At 39.7% G+C, this 18,651-nt stretch overlaps 1 protein-coding gene and 1 pseudogene across 1 annotated transcript in view; one reads left to right on the forward strand and one right to left on the reverse strand.

The window, feature by feature from the left end:
• TOPBP1 (topoisomerase (DNA) II binding protein 1) overlaps nucleotides 1–18,651 on the forward strand; it is a 62,876-nt gene that overhangs the window by 8,450 nt on the left and 35,775 nt on the right. Inside the window, exons 5-13 of the mRNA XM_006883378.1 lie at nucleotides 1,798–1,979; nucleotides 4,254–4,450; nucleotides 5,656–5,835; nucleotides 7,171–7,340; nucleotides 9,824–9,987; nucleotides 10,124–10,374; nucleotides 13,282–13,625; nucleotides 15,465–15,637; nucleotides 18,293–18,504. Coding sequence (XP_006883440.1) covers nucleotides 1,798–1,979; nucleotides 4,254–4,450; nucleotides 5,656–5,835; nucleotides 7,171–7,340; nucleotides 9,824–9,987; nucleotides 10,124–10,374; nucleotides 13,282–13,625; nucleotides 15,465–15,637; nucleotides 18,293–18,504 — 1,873 coding nt within the window. The remainder of the gene's footprint in view (nucleotides 1–1,797; nucleotides 1,980–4,253; nucleotides 4,451–5,655; nucleotides 5,836–7,170; nucleotides 7,341–9,823; nucleotides 9,988–10,123; nucleotides 10,375–13,281; nucleotides 13,626–15,464; nucleotides 15,638–18,292; nucleotides 18,505–18,651) is intronic.
• On the reverse strand, nucleotides 6,452–7,015 carry LOC102867509 (annotated as a pseudogene).

Below are 18,651 nucleotides of genomic sequence, written 5' to 3' on the forward strand. Positions count from 1 at the left end.
AACCAGACCTTCCAATCTTGCCTGAGAAGAATCTAAATGGCAGAAACCCAGGAGGTATCTTCATCCCTGGCTTTTGTTCTGACACAAATGGTACATACGCACTGGCAGTTGAAGAGTTTTGTAAATCTGTAGGTCAAGCCTGCGTAAAGGTTGATGTCTCAGGAATTGGAAATTCAGATGGTATCTTAAGAGACTATACCCTGGGGAAATGGAGAAAAGATGTTCTAAGATTGATGGCTTAGCCGATGCTCCACAGATCCTGGCTGGATCTAGCTAGGAGGATGGAATCATTGCACGGTTGGTACAGCTGCAAGAACAAAGTACAGTGACAGGGGAGCTCTGGTGGCCTAGTGGCAAGAAGCTGCAACTACAATCCCAGAGGTGCACGGTTCGAATCCACCAGATGCTCTGCCGGGGAAGGAGGGACAATCTCCTCCTGTACCAGTCAGATCTGATTTGACGGTACACGCACGCACACACACACACACACACACACACACAAAAGTACAGTGACACAGTTTAATCAGCTTTCTTTTGAGGCAGAAAAGGAAAGACAAATGAAACAGTAGGTGATAGCCTCAGGATCTAGTGAAGAAATGCCTCATATTCCATTCAGTTTTATTTGAGAAGCAGAACATCATTGCTTGTTCCTGTGAACTGCCCTAGACGTTTGCTTCGTGGCATGAAGGATGACACTGTACGTTGTCAAACATCATGCATATTGCTGACACAGTAATCGGCGCAGACGTAGAAGTTATCCTCCAAAAATAGAATCAGCGTTGAATGAAAGAAAAAGCAGGCATTCAATTTATTGTTTACTCTATCAGTGATATAACCTCATGACCTAACGATACTGCCTGGTTGGCTAGAATATTTTTCAGTGCTATGTAAACTCATAAATTCAGAAGAACTGATTCAGTAGACTAGAAATGATAATAGATTCAGCAGACTAGAAGTGGTAGTGAAAGGCGCCGATAACTGTAATGTTCCCTCTTTAGCTCTATTTTGTGAAGATGAAATGGGTGTTTATTTAATCATGTGTTTGTAAAAATTGTAAAGAAAGAATCAGTTGCTATTTGGAAATTTTTTTCTTCCTAAAATGCTTGATTTTCTTGCTTATGCTAATTATGCCAGCCCCCCTAATTATGTTCTCTTCCACTTAAAATTGTTTGATAAAGCTAAGCTTAAATTATTTGTTTGGTACCATAATACATGAAAGTTTGTAAAATTATTATGTGTGGTGTTGAAATGCATTTACAAAATGTTGCAAAAATATTTATTGAAGGGAATTTTAGCTGATTGGAAAACTCTGATGTATATAATAAAGTTCAGAAAAATAAATTATTTTTTTGTAAAAAATTAAATAAATGTGTGTATGTAATATAAAAATGTTTATTATAAGGGAGCTCTGGTGGCCTAGTGGCAGGAAGCTGCACTGTAGTCGCAGAGGTGTGCAGTTCGAATCCACCAGATGCTCTGCTGGAGAAGGAGGGACAATCTCCTGTACAAGTCAGATCCGATTTGATGGGACACGCACGCACACACACACACAAAAATGAGGGGAAAAACGTTTATTATAAAAGCAAAGAAGTTAGTACAGTCAGAGTTGAAAGGGATGAATGTGTAAAGATATTTTTCAACTTATTTGAAATTCATATCCATCTTCCATGAACTACTTTATAGTGATGAGAAACATTTGTATGTTTAAGCTAAGAACAAAAGGTATCTTTGACATTGTAGACTAAAATGAAAGCTTTTTTTTTTCTTTAACAACGTGTTTCATGTGGGTGCCCCCAGGAAGAAGTTTATAAATATGTGCTGCTGATGGGTGGACGAGTGTATAAAGACCTTCATGTATCGGTGACTCACCTGATTGCCGGAGAAGTCGGTAGCAAAAAATACTTAGTTGCTGCAAACCTAAAGAAGCCTATTTTGCTTCCTTCTTGGGTCACAACTCTTTGGGAGAAGTCACAAGAAAAGTAAGAAAAACGTTTAGATATTTCTTAGATTTGAAATAAATGACCTGCTCAGTCATTTTGGCGTATTCTGACTTTTACAAAGGAAGGGTTCATTGTTGTCATTAATTATTTTTAAAATAGTGAGAAAAACAAAAATTAAGCTTTTTCTTTTTTAAAAAAAGAGTCTCTACTTAATTTTATTAATTTTAATGAAAATTTACAGAGACTTTGGATTTCCATTAATTCATTGTTGCACTTTTCTCCCTGCCCACCCCTCCATCCCAGTTCTCTCTTCTCTTTGAAAAGTAAAAGAAAAATTCTTTGATTGTTATGCAGTCCGTCCCCTCAAGTCCACTCCACTATGCAGCCTTCCTCTGGACTCCTGTCATGACAATAATGCCTAATCATATATCCCTTTTAAATAGTTCTTTCCCTCGTCTGTTTCAATGCAGTATGCATAATTTATCCCGTCTTTCTCAGTCTGCCCCCAACCCTGATGTCAGTCCCATTTTATAGCAGTGGCACTATGCAGTATTTGTCCTTTTGTGACTGAGATATTTCACTCAGCATAATGTCCTCCAGGGTCACCCATTTGGAATGATATTTTATGAGTTCCTTGTTTTCCAATGCAGCATAGCATTCCATTGTGCATTACCACAGCGTCTCTATCCATTTGTTTGTTGATGGGTACTTAAGTTGTCTCCGACTCTTTGTTATTGTGAACAAAGCTGTGATAAACATGGGTGTGAAAATTAAGCTTTTTCTTATATTGCATTATCCTTCAATACTGTGCCCAAATGTTAAGATGGAGACTGAATGAACCATTTTCACAGTCAAATTCTCTCCCACCAGGGCATATCTAAGGTTGATTATAAGTATGTGAGCCGTCAGCTTGAGAAGTGATCACTCAATAAATGTTGAGTCCATTTCAGGTATATGACTGGAGCTGGACTTTAGATATAACTCTAGTACATACTGAGCCAAATACCACATCATCCTTGTCCTGGTGGAGCCTAAGAGCTTATTTTAAGGGACAGAATTAAGTGTCCCCTGCATTTAAATTATTGTTGATTTGTACCATCGAGTCAGAACCAACCCATAGCTGACCCTCCAGTGGGTTTTCTGAGGCAGTGAATCACACAGAAGGAGATTGCCCATTTTTGTCACTTGAAGCAGCTGGTATTTTTAAACCGTGTGCCTTTGAGTGGACAGTGCACCCCCTTACCACTCTGCCACCAGAGCTTCAACATAACAGTTAAGTCCAGGTACCACAGTTTAATAAGTGTCTTGGCTTGCTTTTACCACTGCCCAGCATTTTCCAAACCTATCTTCCTGTTCGTTAATCCCAGCCTAACTCCGTTAGCATTTGTTTCCTTCATTATGACTTCACTGGTACATCTGCATAGCATGGCAGTAAGGTACTTCTGTTGCTATTCTGCCAAAGATCATTGTTTATGACTTACATAAAAAGCTCAGCTCATAACTGTCAAATCAGAACCAGTCCTAGCTGACCCTCCAGCACATTCCTGGGAGGTTGTGACTGTGGAGGAGGAAGTTCTCTATCCTCGTTCCTTGGGTTAGCCCTGTTGACTAAGCCATTGAGCTCCCTATGTGGGGCACTAGAATTCTAAAATACTCATCATTTTAGGGGGTGACCCAAATAAACAAAGACTAAAGCCTTTGGGATTCAGACTTTGCATTTTGAAACAGCATCACTTTGACCAGTCATATTTATTATTCATTTAGAATTAATGAAATAGGCCTTTCTCTTTTAAGGTAGGTTTCTTTGTTTTTTTCTTTACAGTATCCATAAGCACTTTATTACCGATCTGGGAGAACAAGTAATATTATTTGAGAAACTACACTTGAAACTATATACTAGTAATGTGATACGGGGGGTTCCGTGAGCAATTTGTTTATAAAACTGTGTGTTCATCAGCACACCTTTCCTTAAAGAAAAATTTGTTATAAATCCTAAAAAAGAAAGCAATAGTGGTATTGCCTTTCTGGTAAATTAGTATATATTATGTGATTTATTGATGTTTCTCTCTACTATTTTTGTTGTTGAGGGTTTTTTAATTCCTCCCCCTCTGTAAAGGACAGGTACACTGAAGAGGTACTGAAAATATAGAATATTGGACATAGATTTCAAATGTCTTAATTGCCTTGGTTGTGTCATTTGTGTGACTTGCTCATGTAGCCTACATAACTTCATTCATTGTTGTTCTCATGGTAAGTGATACCTTTTTTATTAGGTAACGTATTGATGTTTCTTCCTACCATTTGTTTTCCTAGAAAAATCATCAAGCACACTGATATAAACTCGGATGACTTCAAGTGCCCAATTTTCCTTGGTTGTATCATTTGTGTGACTGGCTTGTGTAGCTCCGACAGGAAAGCAGTTCAGCAGCTTACAGTGAAGCATGGGGGCCAGTATATGGGACAGTTGAAAATGAACGAGTGTACACACCTCATTGTACAAGAACCAAAAGGTACAGCTGTATTTTTATATGGACAAATGCAAACGTTTCTCCAGCAGTTATCATTTAAAAATACTTCCCAGAATACCTTTTACCTCTGTTACAATATTGGTCTGATGTGGTATTTTAGAGGTGTTGTATCTGAGTTTATTTTCATTTTTATTGTTTATTATAATTTTTTTAAAAAAAGAACCAAAGCAAAGCAGACTTTTCCCCACAATTACTAAGTACTTAGGGTTTAAAGAATTTAAATGACGGAGCCTGTATGTGAGCCAGTATTTCCGTTACCTTTCAGCTCTCCTTCACTTCTTCAGTGCTTCTGTCTCCCTATTTGTGTAATGTTGTGTTGTTGTTGATTGCCGTTGAGTCGAGCATGACTCATATGAACAAAAGGCCTGAAGCCTTTCTGTAACTCTGGTCATTTATCGAAGTTCGTCGTTTCCATAGGCATGTTGTTTAGGAAGTGGGTGCCGCTCCAGCTAAGCTTCTTTAAACAGCATGTGAATCTACACAACACGTAGACAGTGTGACAAACCCAACCTGCTCCTTCAAGGTAACTCCAGCTCATGGTAACCCCCTTGCTGGTTTCCAAGGCTGAACATAGTAGTGCGAAGAGAGTGTCCGTCTTTCTCTCTGGTAGCACCTGGGACAAGCCACTGATTTTTCAGTTAGCAAGACCTCACCAGGGTTCCTGTGGACGGTATGGCTGGGGAATAGTAACCTAGGATATCCCTGACAGTGCTTAACATAGAGAGCCACCACAAACCTACTAGAGGGTCAGCTACGAATGAGTTGATTTTGATTCAACAACAATGAGTTTGGGGTTTTTTGAGAATAGGGACGTCTGGTGTGTAGTCTGTAGATAAGTGCTGACTGAAAGCTGTGCCACTGATGGTTCAAATCCACCAGCAGCTCCCTGGGTGAAAGATGGGCAGTTTCCTCCTGTGTAATTTACAGCCTTAGAAACCTGCTCATGGGTCACCTCTGAGTTGGGTCTGACTTGACAACAGAGTTTTGAACAAGAATACAGAATAGAGAATGTTTTTGGGAAGTAGCAGTATTTGCTGATAACTTTGGTTTCCTTTCAGGTAATTTTTTCAAGGCTGTATAGAATTTGATTATAGCATAAAAGATGATGACAGTCTGCTTTTTGTCTATGTTAATAGTGTCTGTTTTCTATTTCTTCACTCTCTTTCACTTCTTAATGGCTATTATAGGCCAGAAATATGAATGTGCCAAGAAGTGGAATGTTCACTGTGTGAGCCCTCGGTGGTTTTTTGACAGTGTTGAGAAAGGTTTTTGTCAAGATGAATCTATGTACAAGATAAAGCCTAAGCCAGAAACTGTATCTGTGCCTGAGACTTCAACGCCTACGGGCCAGACCAACATGCTTGATCGTAAGTCTCATTGGAGGTTTAAGACGACTTGTTTTCTCTCTAGAAATTAATGTGTCTTTAAGATACTGTAGGGATTTGATCAGTTTTGCTCTGTTTTCGTACCTAATTCAGTAATAAAACAGCTATATGTATAAAGCCTAACCCTGAGCTAATTTTTAAAATTTCTTTTTAGAATAAATTATGGCTTCCTTTCACACTCTCATGTAAGAGATGATCAAAGAAATTAAGAATATTAATGGATAGAGACTGAAAAGAATTTTTTTTAAATTTGATGTGTCAATTTTCTGTATTTATTTTCCTCATTTGTTGTAGGTCATCTCTGTTGATATTTAATTTTCAGTAGTGTCTATTTTGTAGGTGCCATGTTACGTAACATGTTAAGTTTTCAAATGTAAATTTTCTAGACTCTGATGTCAACAGCTTGAGGTTCTTGTTAAGACTTAAGACACGGTTACAAAAGTTTATTAAATACACGTTCATTTACATTAGATGTAAACTCACTTTATAGTTCTGTGGGTTTTTTTTTAAAAAAGTTATTTGAATTTTATTTGATATTGAATTGTTTACTCCTGAGCCATACGTGTTTGTTTGTTTGTTTCTTTTTTTTTTTTTTTTTTTAACGTGTTTGTTTCTTCTCTGAGATTTTTTTCTTCGGGGCAGCCTCCTCTTCTGGTTAGGAACACTTCCTTTTCAGTAAGAATCATCTCAGTGTGGCAGGGGGAGCTCATGGAGGGGTTAATCTGACCATGAGCTCTGTACGTGTGACAGCGCATCTTGGGAGTTTTGTTTACCTGGATGTACTCAATGACTAGAGAGTTGACATCTTAACCCTTAAGTTGAGCATTACTCTCGGCATTTTTAAGCATATGCAGCAAAAACTCAGCACTCTTCTTGGGCCACCGACCCTGTGTCCAGCCCCACTGTTTGGCTTGGACACACCAAACACCATTGCTTCCTCAGAATGGCACACAGTGCTTCTGCAAAGTGACAACTTTCAGATACTTGATGGCTTTCTGATATGCACATCCTTGATGGTCTGGGAAGTTTCCTGGGTGTTCTTAAAAGGGACACAGATTTGAGCCTATTGATTTGCATGATTTTGTGGGATTTCCTGGGTCAAGTGAATAGCAAACTATTTTGGGAGATCACGTGAGGCTGCTCACGGGAAGAGGTAGCCCATTTTCCTTTTGCATAGATGTTGCCAACATTTCAATAAAAGCTGAACTATTTAGAAAATTTTACATAGGCCTTTCGTTTGAAATAAAATTTAATTATAAGGAAATAAGAGAGCATGATTCTTTTATCTCCATAGATCTCTGTCTTTTTACTGCGTAGGTCGTACTCTTTCAGATGTCAGCCATATTTCTAACATCAATGCAAGTTGCATAAACGAATCCACATGTATTTCAGTTCTTAATAACAAGTTGGAGACTGCAGTTGAAAATATAGAAAATCTGGATGTCAGCGCATTTCAAGCCCCTGAAGACTTACTGGATGGCTGCCGGGTACGTACTGTTTTTGTTCTATGGTAAATAAAGAGAGTGATACCCTCTTTGCTATATAGTAAATGTGGTGAGCGATAGCGCACATTTGCACCTTGTATCCTGATGCGGAAGACTCTTCATAGTGGGGTTTGCCTCTTAGCTATATGAACTTAAGCAGATGTGCTCAGTAGACCATGTACATTTTTTTGACCAGCAAGGTCCCTTTGCCCAGAGTATATATGTTTGGTTTTTTTGAAATGTACTTTTTCTTGTGAATTGAGTCAAAGTTTACAGAGTGAGTTGTTTTTCTGTTCAGTTCACGCACATTATGTTTCATGGCGTTGCTTCTAATCCCCACATTCTCACTCTTCCCACTTTGTCCTTGTTTCTCTTCCATTTTTCCTTATCCTTTTCTGCCCTCTGAGCTTTCTCTCTGGACAAAGGCTGTCCTTTTGATTTTAATGCCGTGGGTTATTCTAAGGAGTTAACCTTCTTGATGCTGTCGGTCACTTAGTCCTTAGAACAGGGTCATGCTTGGGAAGACGGGAGGGCCAGTGAAGGAGCGGAAGACCGTCAGTGAGATGCATTGGCACAGTGACTCTAAGGCAGTGAGCGGAAGAGATGTGCCCGAGGTGATGAGGATGGCACAGGGTACATCCGGGGTCAGGTCTGCTGCTCATAGGGGCGCTATGAGTGGTACATGACAGCACCCCACAACAACAACAACATTATTTGCCTGAAAATGAGTGATTTGAGTTCCAGGCTTGTGGAGTGACTAATGGCCCTTTCTCCAGGACTCCACCAGTTTCTATTAGACAGGTAAACCTACTTTTATTTTGATGCTTAGTTTAAGTCCACATTTTTTTGTCCCACTCTGTCAGCAGCCATCAGTGGGAGACAGAAACCAACCATCTTAGTTTCCTAGTTTTAAGGCCATGAGACTAAGTTGCTGTGAACGACTATAGTCGTTGGTCCTTTGGACTAACAGTCTTTGCTTTTCTTCGCTCTTCGTGGCTTCAGGTGAGGGTTTGCTTTTCTTCGCTCTTCGTGGCTTCAGGTGAGGGGAGGTCCACAGCAGAATCTTAGATGGCCACCCACAGTCTTCTGAGATCTCAATTGCTCCTCACCAAAGTGGGATGTGGAACATTGTCTTTGATGTCCCCCATGACTAAGGTCCTAACATCCAGCCCCAGCGGTAACTCATCCCCTTAAAATGTTTGGTTACGGCTATGAAAGAAGTTCTCATAATTTGGCCTTCCGTATACATGGGTCTGTTTACAGCACATACAGATATACAGATAGACGTGCCATCTGCTAACCCTGTGTGAACATGGGCAGGGTCTCATTTGCCCACACATTCCTGTTCAGCCTGAGATGTGATTTTCATCTGTGTCCTTCAAAGTCTATTTTTCTTTTCCTCTTCTTTGTGAATCCTGTCACCTCCATCAACATTTCCTTATACTGTACAGGAAGAGCACTTGGTTTCTGCTCCAATCACTGGACTTTTACTTCTTTTTAATGGTCATTTGTAAAATACCCACAGTATGCTATATACTGTGATGGTCATTGATATTTAATTTATATTTAATCTCATTACTCACACAAGTAACTTTGAACTGAATATTATTCTAAGGCTGAAACTTAGAGGAATAACATTCTTGTTCAGGTTACTCAGGTGTTACTCCAAAACAAGTGTTCCTTCAAAGTGTGTACTCCTAACCATTAGCTGTTTTGTTTACTATCTCTTGGGTTGCTTCATTGTTTTGTATATTAATAACAATCTCAATGCAAAATAAAATCCAAGAAAAAGAGTAACTTAAACAAATTTCTTAATGGAAATATGCTGGACTTTTTTATTCGATTTGATTTTCATAATCAGCACGTAATATTAATTAGTAAGTTAAGAATAACTAATATTTAACCCTATTTTATTATTAACAAAGGGGATTATTGGGCAAATAATCTGACCATTTTATACTTTGTAAACTGATCACTTAATCACAACACAAAGTGCCTTGCTGAATCTTCTTTCCTTGGCCGTACTAATTCTGGATGTAGCGTCTAATTATTCTTTCTCTTTTACATGAAGTATGTGATTGTTAACTTCTATTAAAATATATTCTAGCATTTGACATGTTTAGTTTGGAATATATTTGCAGATGGGAATAGGGGGTTTTTTGTTCTTATAAAATATATCTAAAGATAGCTTTGTAAAACGGAATGACAAGGTTTCTTGCTTAAATTTGTTTAAATGCAAGAAAACAGTTAAGTCGTTTTCTTGTGGTTATATGGCGACCCATTAATATCTGAGCCAGTATTTAAGTTGTTGGAATTTGTTAACTGCAGAATATTTGTAGTTACTTTGTAATTTTCAATTAATTTGACTGTCACATTTGAAGAAGCAACCTTCATTTAGCGACACTTGGGAAACGTGTGCAATTATTAAATGAAATAAACCATCTTAGATGTCTCTGTCTGAAGGTAAACCATTTCTTTCTTTGCAGATATACCTTTGCGGTTTTAGTGGCAGAAAACTAGATAAGCTGAGGCGGCTCATTAATAACGGTGGTGGAGTTCGTTTCAATCAGCTCACTGAAGACGTAACTCACGTCATTGTGGGAGATTATGATGATGAACTGAAGCAGTTTTGGAATAAGTCAACCCACAGGTTTGTGTCCATTTAAGTCATTTCTACTGTCCAGTGATTTAAAGTTGCGCGTTCACACAATTCTGAAACTGCATGGCCGGTGGGATGGTAGGTTTTGCAGCTCAGACTAACCTGTAGCTAGGTACTGTTTCCATAGGCCTCACGTCATGGGAGCAAAATGGTTGCTGGAGTGTTTTAATAAAGGATACATGCTTCCTGAAGAGCCGTTTATTCATGCCAACTACCGGCCGGTGGAAATGCCAGTTTCAGATCAACCCGGAAATAAAGCAGCTGTTTTAAAAAAGAATAGCGGCAGCTTCTCCAAGCAAGACTTTATGCCCAGTGACAGACACGAGGGGGCTGATGAAGATCTGCTCTCCCAGTATGTAAACAACGACTCGACGCTGGGTAAGAAAGGACAGGTTCTCGTCTTCAGTTACAGGAAAAGGCTCTGAGAGTCAATAATGCACATGTATGATTTGTGCCACGTTTTATAAACTACTTTCTGCATATATTGTGCCCATAGAAACAGTGCACATAGAAGAACTCATGTACAAAGCAGTTGTACAGTTTGCAGAAATGCATAATGTATGCATTATTTGTGAAAAAGGAAAGGTTTCATTCCTTTAAAATTGTGTTTTTTAACTTTTTTCTGAACCCTCTGATACCCTCTGCTCTTCAACCAATCTGCTTCATTTTGTATTTAAGCACTGTTTAATTTGTGTTTGACTTTGGAATCACATAAGCATTTGATTTTTTTAAAAAATTTGTTAGTCCGTTAGTTTCTTTTTTTTCCTCATTAATTTCTTTTGTAGTCTTTTACTTCTCTAATTGTTTCTGTCTGTATATTTCCCTGAAAGTACTAGATGAGTTGTATTTCACAGGGGGGTAGCATTATTGTGATTGCTTAATCCTAAATATGGCCTAATTTTGTTCTCTTTTTTTTTGGTCTATTAGATATGTGGATACTAGATAGCTGTTAGACTTAACTTTAGATATTAGGAGATGGCTGTCATTAATATTCTTTTGTGCTTGAGAAAAATGTGCTGTCTGATTTTCTGGGAGTTTTGTATGTATAAGAGATCACTTTTTGTCCTCTTGAACTGGGGATTAGTAATTCCTTCCCCATAATGAGGACCTTATCATGTTGTCCATATTACTGTTGTATACCATCGAGTCAGAAACGACTGTAGCTGGCCCTCCAGCAGGTTTTTAGAGACAGTAAATTACATGAGGGGAGACTGCCCATCTTTTTTCCACTGAACAGCTAGTGGATTTGAACTGCCTGTCTTCAGGTTTGCAGTACAGCTTTTTACCACTGAGCCACCAGAGCTCCCACTCTAGGGAGGGTTCTGTCACTTTCTCCATTATAGTTCTGCCAGGTTCAATTTTAAAGTTTATTATATGATGATCCTCATTTTCCTAATGAGCATTCCACTTAAAATCTGTATTTTATAATATTATTACAGCTCTGTCTGTCTGATTTGGGTCATTTATCCCCCCCAGTCTTTTTGCCATTTGCATAGATTTTTCATGGCTTGACCCCTACCTCCAAATCTTTCCTTCTGTAAGTTTGTAAGCTATGTGAACGAATTTATTTTTGAGCTTTAATGTACATTAGAAAAACCTAAAGGTAATTGGTATCTTAATCTTCCTCTTACGAACACAAAAATCTAAGCCCTTTGTCTTCGGTTGCCATTCACCACCGTAACACACACACACACACACACACACACACACACACACACACACGTTTACACACATTAATATGGTTGTTAGCTTACATGATTTGGTTATCTAGGTTTTTCTTTCATTTTTTATCTTACCACTAGCATCCATATTGTTTTAGATTATTGTTGTTGTTGTGTATCATCGAGTTAGAACTGACCCATAGCTGACCTTCCAGCAGGTTTTCAGACTGTAAATCACCTGGGAGGAGATTGCCCATCTTTCTCCCGCAGAGCAGATGGTAGATTTGAACCACAAACCTTTGCATTGGCAGCAGATGTTTACCTCTTAGCTGCCAGAACTCCCTTTCAAGTCATTGTTATTGTTGTTGTTAAGTGCCGTCAAGTCAAGTATAAGGACCCTATGAATGAAAGACCTGAACTCTGTTCTATCACTATTGTCTGTGGTTTGGGAAGTGGATGCCACTCCTGCTTCCACGCCTGTCTTAGTCTGGGAGCTCCAACAAACACTGTCCACCATGGGTAACCACTATGACATTTGACACACCAATGTTGACGTAATCATTAAGTAAAATTGGATGTTCCCCTTCTAAGTTTAACTGCAAAATAATGTGAGTTTTCTTTGTGTTTTGGGGAGCTTTGGTGGCCTAGTGGATAAGGAATTGTGCTGCCAACCCAAAGGCAAGCATTTCAGTTCCGCCGGTTGGTTGCTCCAAGGGAGAAGGAGGGCCTTCTCCTCTTAGGCAGTTCACAGCCTCTGAAAACATGCTGGAGGAACAGCTACGACTTGATTACACTTGAACAAGTGTAATTGCAAAATAGTGGGAGAGTTGTTTGTATTTTACGTTTTATTCAGAGAATATTAAAAAACAAATGAAATATGATTTTTAGTATCACATCATTTTTCATCTAAGCATGCTCATTCTTATAGTGTGTCTGTAATTTGTAAATATACAACTGTGCCTTACAGTAAGAAATTGAAAGCCAAGGACCCCCCCTCTCTTGAATTACTTAACAGTCAATGCTCTACACAAAACCTCTGCTTCCTCAGAGTGTTTTTGTAAAAGCTGTACTCTTGAGTATTCATATCAAGTGTAAGTCTTTTACGTTTCCAGTAGTCTAAAGCTAAAAACGTTGATTTCTGTTGGAGATGATACTAGAACTAAGAAGATACCCCTATGGACTTTGGAGACAGACAGGCTTTGGTTTCTTTTTTTTTCCCTCTCTTCCGATACTTGGCAACAGTGTGGCCTTAAAAATAGGATTCTGACCCAGGGACTCTCCATTGAGTTTCTGAGGTTACTCTACATCGTCATTGGAGGAGCTGCCTTGTTTTCCTCATGAAGCAGCTGGTGAATTGCCTCAGTTGTTTCAGGGCTTGATTCGGGCCTGACACTTGTACTGCTTCCCTTGGTACTTCTGTTATTCTTTAATGGTGCTTTCTCAATTCTTTTGTACTTAGGCCAACCTGGGTAGTTATTGGGTTCACATTTTTTTTCTTCATTTTGTACTGGATTTTAAACTGTGGCCTAATTTGCCACAGAGTTAAAAGTACAGTACTATCCTTGCTAAGAAATAAACACTGTAAAGTGTGTCTTACTAGGATTTTTTTTTCTCCTTCTTCCAGTTGAACCTAAGAAGTCTAAAGCTGAACCCTTGAATAGGTCTCCTCATGCTGACTCCTTCACTGACTCTACTCATATTTCTCTGCAAGAAGAAAACCCTAACCAGACACTTGTCAATCATTGTGACGCTTCTACAGTTACTGAAGAAGGTTTATTCAGCCAAAAGAGTTTCCTCGTTTTGGGTTTTAGTAATGAAAATGAATTTAATATTGGAAACATCATAAGAGAAAATGCCGGGAAAATTGTATCCCTCCAGAGCCGGACTGTGGCTGATTATGCAGTGGTTCCTCTGCTGGGCTGTGAAGTGGGAGCCACCGTGGGAGAAGTTGTTACAAATACATGGCTGGTAAGAAGACACTGTTTGAATACATTGTTGAAGGGTATCTGGCTACCCAAAGGGCCAAAGTGTTGCTGCTTATTCTTGGGCATTTCAAGTTGGATGGTTTGGTGCCTGGGTTTGGGCACAGTATGGATCTTGTTTTTAGCATCGGAAATTCTAAAATACGACTTCTATATAGCCATCTTTGTATTCATTCTGGTAGAATGGAGATTATTGTTCCCCTGGGTAACAGCAACAACATTTCTCAGAAGATTAGTTCTTTTACTCTTCCCTCTTTGGAAGTATCTCTTCCTCAACTTATCACTGGTAGTTTGACTCTTGTTTGTCGATAAGCCTGAAAAACAGGGTGGGGGGTGGATTTGAAAACGAGCACAATGGCTCTGGGTGGGGGTAGTCTGTAGGGAGTTGCACTCCTCACTCAACGTTCCCTTTGGTGATTCAAATATACCAGGTGCCCTGGGGAAAGAAATGGGCAGTTCTCTCCCATGCGGCTTACACCGTTGGATATCCAAATAATAGAGGGCTGAATTGGTTCTAATCCAGCAGACACGTGTTTGAGGGATTTTTATTTTGTTTGGTTTTTTATATATATTCATACACATTGTGCTTCATTCATATCCTGGTGAAGGGTTTTTATTTGTCTGTATTTCACATTATGGGTTTTCTTTTTGGGGGGTTGTTTTTTTTTCCTTTTCCCCCCTCTTTTTGTTGAACAATATCATTCATAGTATATGTAATACTCAATATATATTTTTCCCCTTTTTTACAGCATATTCTTCCCATTTAATTTTTTTCCTCATTCATTCATTGTTGCACATTTTCTTCCCTGCCCTCCCCTCCTCTGTTCACTTTTCTCTTTGAAAAGGAAAAAAAATTATTTCATTGTTATACAATCCCCTGCCGCCCCCTCCCCACCAAGTCCAAAGTTCACTTTACTATGCTTTTCTTTTTCTGGAATCTTGTCATAAAAATAATACCTAATCATATATTCCTCATAAACAGTTCTCTCCATCTGTTTCAATGCATTGTACATTATTTATCCCATCTTTCTCAGTCTCCCCCCAACCCAATGTCAGTCCCGCTTTACAACAGTGGCCCCATGCAGTATTTGTCCTTTTTCACTGAGATATTTCACTCGGCATAATGTCCCCATTTTGTATAATATTGCATGAGTTCCTTGTTTTTCAGTGCTTCATAGTATTCCATTTTGTGAATATACCACAGCTTCTCTGTCCATTCATTTGTTGATGGGCACTTGGGTTGTTTCCAGTTCTTTACTGTTGTGAACAGAGCAGCAGTAAACATGAGTGTGCATATATCTGCTTAGGTGGCAGTTCTGGTTTCTTTAGGGCATATTCCCCCCAGTAGTGGAATTGCTGGGTCATATGGTATTTCTATTTCCAACTTTTTGAGAAAACGCCATACAGTCTTCCATGGTGGTTGCACCATTTTACACTCCCACCAACAGTTCCATTTTCTCCACAACCTTGCCAGCATTTGATGTTTGCTATACATTGTGTTTTGTAAAATTAATCACCGTTGGACTATGCAATCCCTTAATCTGTCTTCTCAGGTCCCCAAGGTTTGAAGGTTTTTTAAAATACATTGCTTCCCTAAAATTAATTTAAAAACTAATGTTGAATCAATATTAAGTCATAATTATTTTTGTGTTTTAACACTGAATACATACTTATTTTGATATTATAGTTTGAAATACATTCAGAATATACATATACAAAGTTAAAGTTGTTCTTTATCAAAATTGAAACTTAACTGTTACTGTAACTGAACAGTGTGTCATTTTGCCTTTTTTAAGTTGCCTTTATGCTTCTCTTGCTTTTGAAGGTTACCTGTATAGACTACCAGACTCTATGTGATCCACAGTCAAATCCTCTCTTCACCCCGGTACCTGTGATGCCCGGAGCCACCCCGTTAGAAGATTGTGTTCTTTCATTTAGCCAGTGTGTTGGAGCAGAAAAAGATTCCTTGACATTCTTAGCCAATCGCCTTGGAGCAAGGTATGTCATATTTGAGCTGATTTGTCATGTGTCTTTGAGGCATAATCAGCACGTAGCTGTCACTCCAGCAGGTTTTTAGAAGTTGTAAATAGCATATGAAGAGAGATTGCCCATCCTTCTTCCACAGAGAAGACAGTGGATTCAAACCACGTGCCTTTGGTTTTTTTGATTTGGATTTTCTTGATGAAAATGAATATAATATTGGAAACATCCTCAGAGCAAGTGCTGGGAAAATTGTATGCCTTCAGAGCAGAACTGTTGTTGATTATGCGGTGGTTCCGCTGCTGGGCTGTGAAGTGGGAGCCACGGTGGGAGAAGGTGGTCCACATACATGGCTGGTAAGAGCGCGCTCTAACACCGTTAATATACTTCTTCCCTGTGGGACCACCAGAGCTCCCTCTCTGCTCTTATGGTGTACTTTTGATTTCTAAATTCTAATTTGACTGTTGTCTTTATTAAATTTAAAGTTGTTGTTGTGCTGTGGTGGAGCTGACCCATAGCCGACCCCCTAAGCGGATTTTCAGAGACAGTAAATTACACGGGAGTAGATTTCCTCTTTTTCCCACGGAGTATTTAGTGGTGTCCGACCTTTGGATGTAGTGTATCTTTGGATTAGTGGTGCAGCACCTTCCCGAGGCTCCCAGAGCCCCCAGTATTTAAAGGCGTGGTATAGCTGTGTGATGGTTCATGGTGGCAGAAGTGGCGGATACTTCCAGGTCCTCCCGGTAGCATGTTAGCACTCTGTGCATCAATGTTGAACAGCTTTCCCCAGCCACAAAAGGAATGTTTAATGCTGAATCATGAGCCATCCTGACTGTCATTTGTATAATTATCATTCCCTTCCATGTGTCATGTGAATGATTTCTTGTTTATGTTCACTGTTTCTACGGTATTCAGGCAGAAGTTCAGATGTAAAGCAGAAGTAATGAAAAATACTTCAGTGTTTTCTCAAGACTTAAATGAGACTGTAGAGCAAAACTCAATCCTCACCCCAGTAGTAGCGGCAGAGTTTAACAGGACAGCATGCAGTAAATGTTGGCGATGTTGCGGAGAGATAGGAACTCCTATACACTGCTGGTGGGACTGTAAAAAGGAACAACCGCTCTGGAAGGCAGGTTTTTTCCTGTAGAGCAGCCCATGGATTCAAACTGCCAGCCTTTGGATCCTTACCTTAACTACTTCATTTATTTAACAACTTCCTTTATTCTGAGTTTAATAGATGATGAGCTTGAGAGCAAGTCATTTAATCTCTCTTTCCCTTTATCTTTATAAATGCATAATTCTTAAATACTGAGAGGACTAAATGAGATTTCACTTGGCCCTTCGTATCTGTAGGTTCCATGCCCCAGGATTCAACCAGCTTCAATTCAGTCATTTCAGTTTGACTTAACTGCCATCGAGTCAAAACCACCTCCTAGTTGACCAGCCCTCTAGGAAGTTTCCAGGGCCTGGGAATCTCAAGGAGCTTGCCCCTCTTTCTCTCCTAGAACCCACTGCAGGTAGAGTTGAAGCACCAGGGCCATCACCTTGGGCAGCAGCACATCCCCCTATGGGCTGTGCCAACCAGTCCATGAGGATATCAGGATCGGGAAGAGGGGTGCAGTTCCTCAGAGGTCAAGTAATAGGCAGCACATAGTGCTATTTATTTAACATTTACATCATAATCTAGAGTAATCAAGAGATGAGTGTTTAGTATCTAGAGCATGTGCATAGGTTTATATGCAAATGCACCATTTTAGGTAAGAGAGGAGCTTCTACGGAGCTCTGGTGGCCTAGTGGGAAGAAGCTGCACTACAATCCCAGAGGTACGCAGTTCAAATCCACCAGATGTTCTGCTGGAGAAGGAGAGGCAGTCTCTTCTGTGCCAAAAGTACACGGTTCAAATCTACCAGATGCCCCACTGGAGAAGGAGAGGCAGTCTCTTCTTGTACCAGTTGGGTCCGATTTGATGGTGCACACATAAGAAATAATAAAATTAAAAAACAGAGAGAGGAGCTTCTGAGAATTTGCCTACCTGAGGGAAGTCTTAGAATCAATCCCCCTTGGCTTCTAAGTGATGACTATGTGTCTTGGTTGGCTTAGTAGTAAGAGTTGTGCTGCCACCTCACAGCCAGTTGGTTCAAATCCACCAGCTGCTCCGAGTCCAAGGATCAGGTGCTGTGCAGGAAAAAGGTGAGCAGTCTCCTCCTGTGGACTCTCCAGCGCATGGAACTTCCTTCAGGACCAGCTGTGAGTTGGTTTCTACTCAGTGGCACATAACAACAGAAAGATACAAACGTGCAACAAGAAATGAATGAAAATCCAACCTTTCTGTAAACTTCGGTTTCAATCACAGTTTTTTAAAAAGACACATGTTACACACTTTCTTTGTATTCCTGATTGTTCATGCCCCTTGGGGAGGGAGGAAAGAGCACCGTGGGCATAACTTTTCCATCCGTTCTTTGAAAGCCTGGTTCTTTGCTTATGCCGTTATAAAAAGTTGAATTATAGCAGTGTGGCTTAATCCTAGAGTAGGGATTCAGGGAAGTCTCTTAATTAGGAAATACATCAGTGAACATTTTTATTTGCATAACGTCTTCTCACTGTTTTATGAGAAACTTCTGCTCCGTTTGTTGTGTGTAAGACTCTTTCCTTTTCTTTAAATATCCACTTCAGTGTGCAAGAGTACTTCGTTCGGAAATCCAACGCAAAGAAGGGCATGCTTGCCAGCACGCACCTGATACTGAAAGAGCCGGGAGGTTCCAAGTATGAAGCGGCGAAGAAGTGGAACCTCCCAGCCGTCACCATCGCGTGGCTGTTGGAGACTGCCAGGACGGGGAGACGAGCCGACGAAAGCTGCTTCCTGATAGAAAATTCACTCAAAGAAGGTGAAGGAGCTTGTTTGGTTTTCTTTTGTGTTTATTTTTACAATTTGACACTTTGCGAGATAGGGATATGTTAAAGCTTGTTTTTAGGAAAAGTCATTGATCTCTACTTTTCACTTCAAGTGCAATACTTTGAAACCAAGATCCACT

This window comes from Elephantulus edwardii, unplaced genomic scaffold (genome assembly GCF_000299155.1).
Source record: "Elephantulus edwardii isolate Elephantulus edwardi_28Jun2011 unplaced genomic scaffold, EleEdw1.0 scaffold00027, whole genome shotgun sequence".
Taxonomy (NCBI): domain Eukaryota; kingdom Metazoa; phylum Chordata; class Mammalia; order Macroscelidea; family Macroscelididae; genus Elephantulus; species Elephantulus edwardii.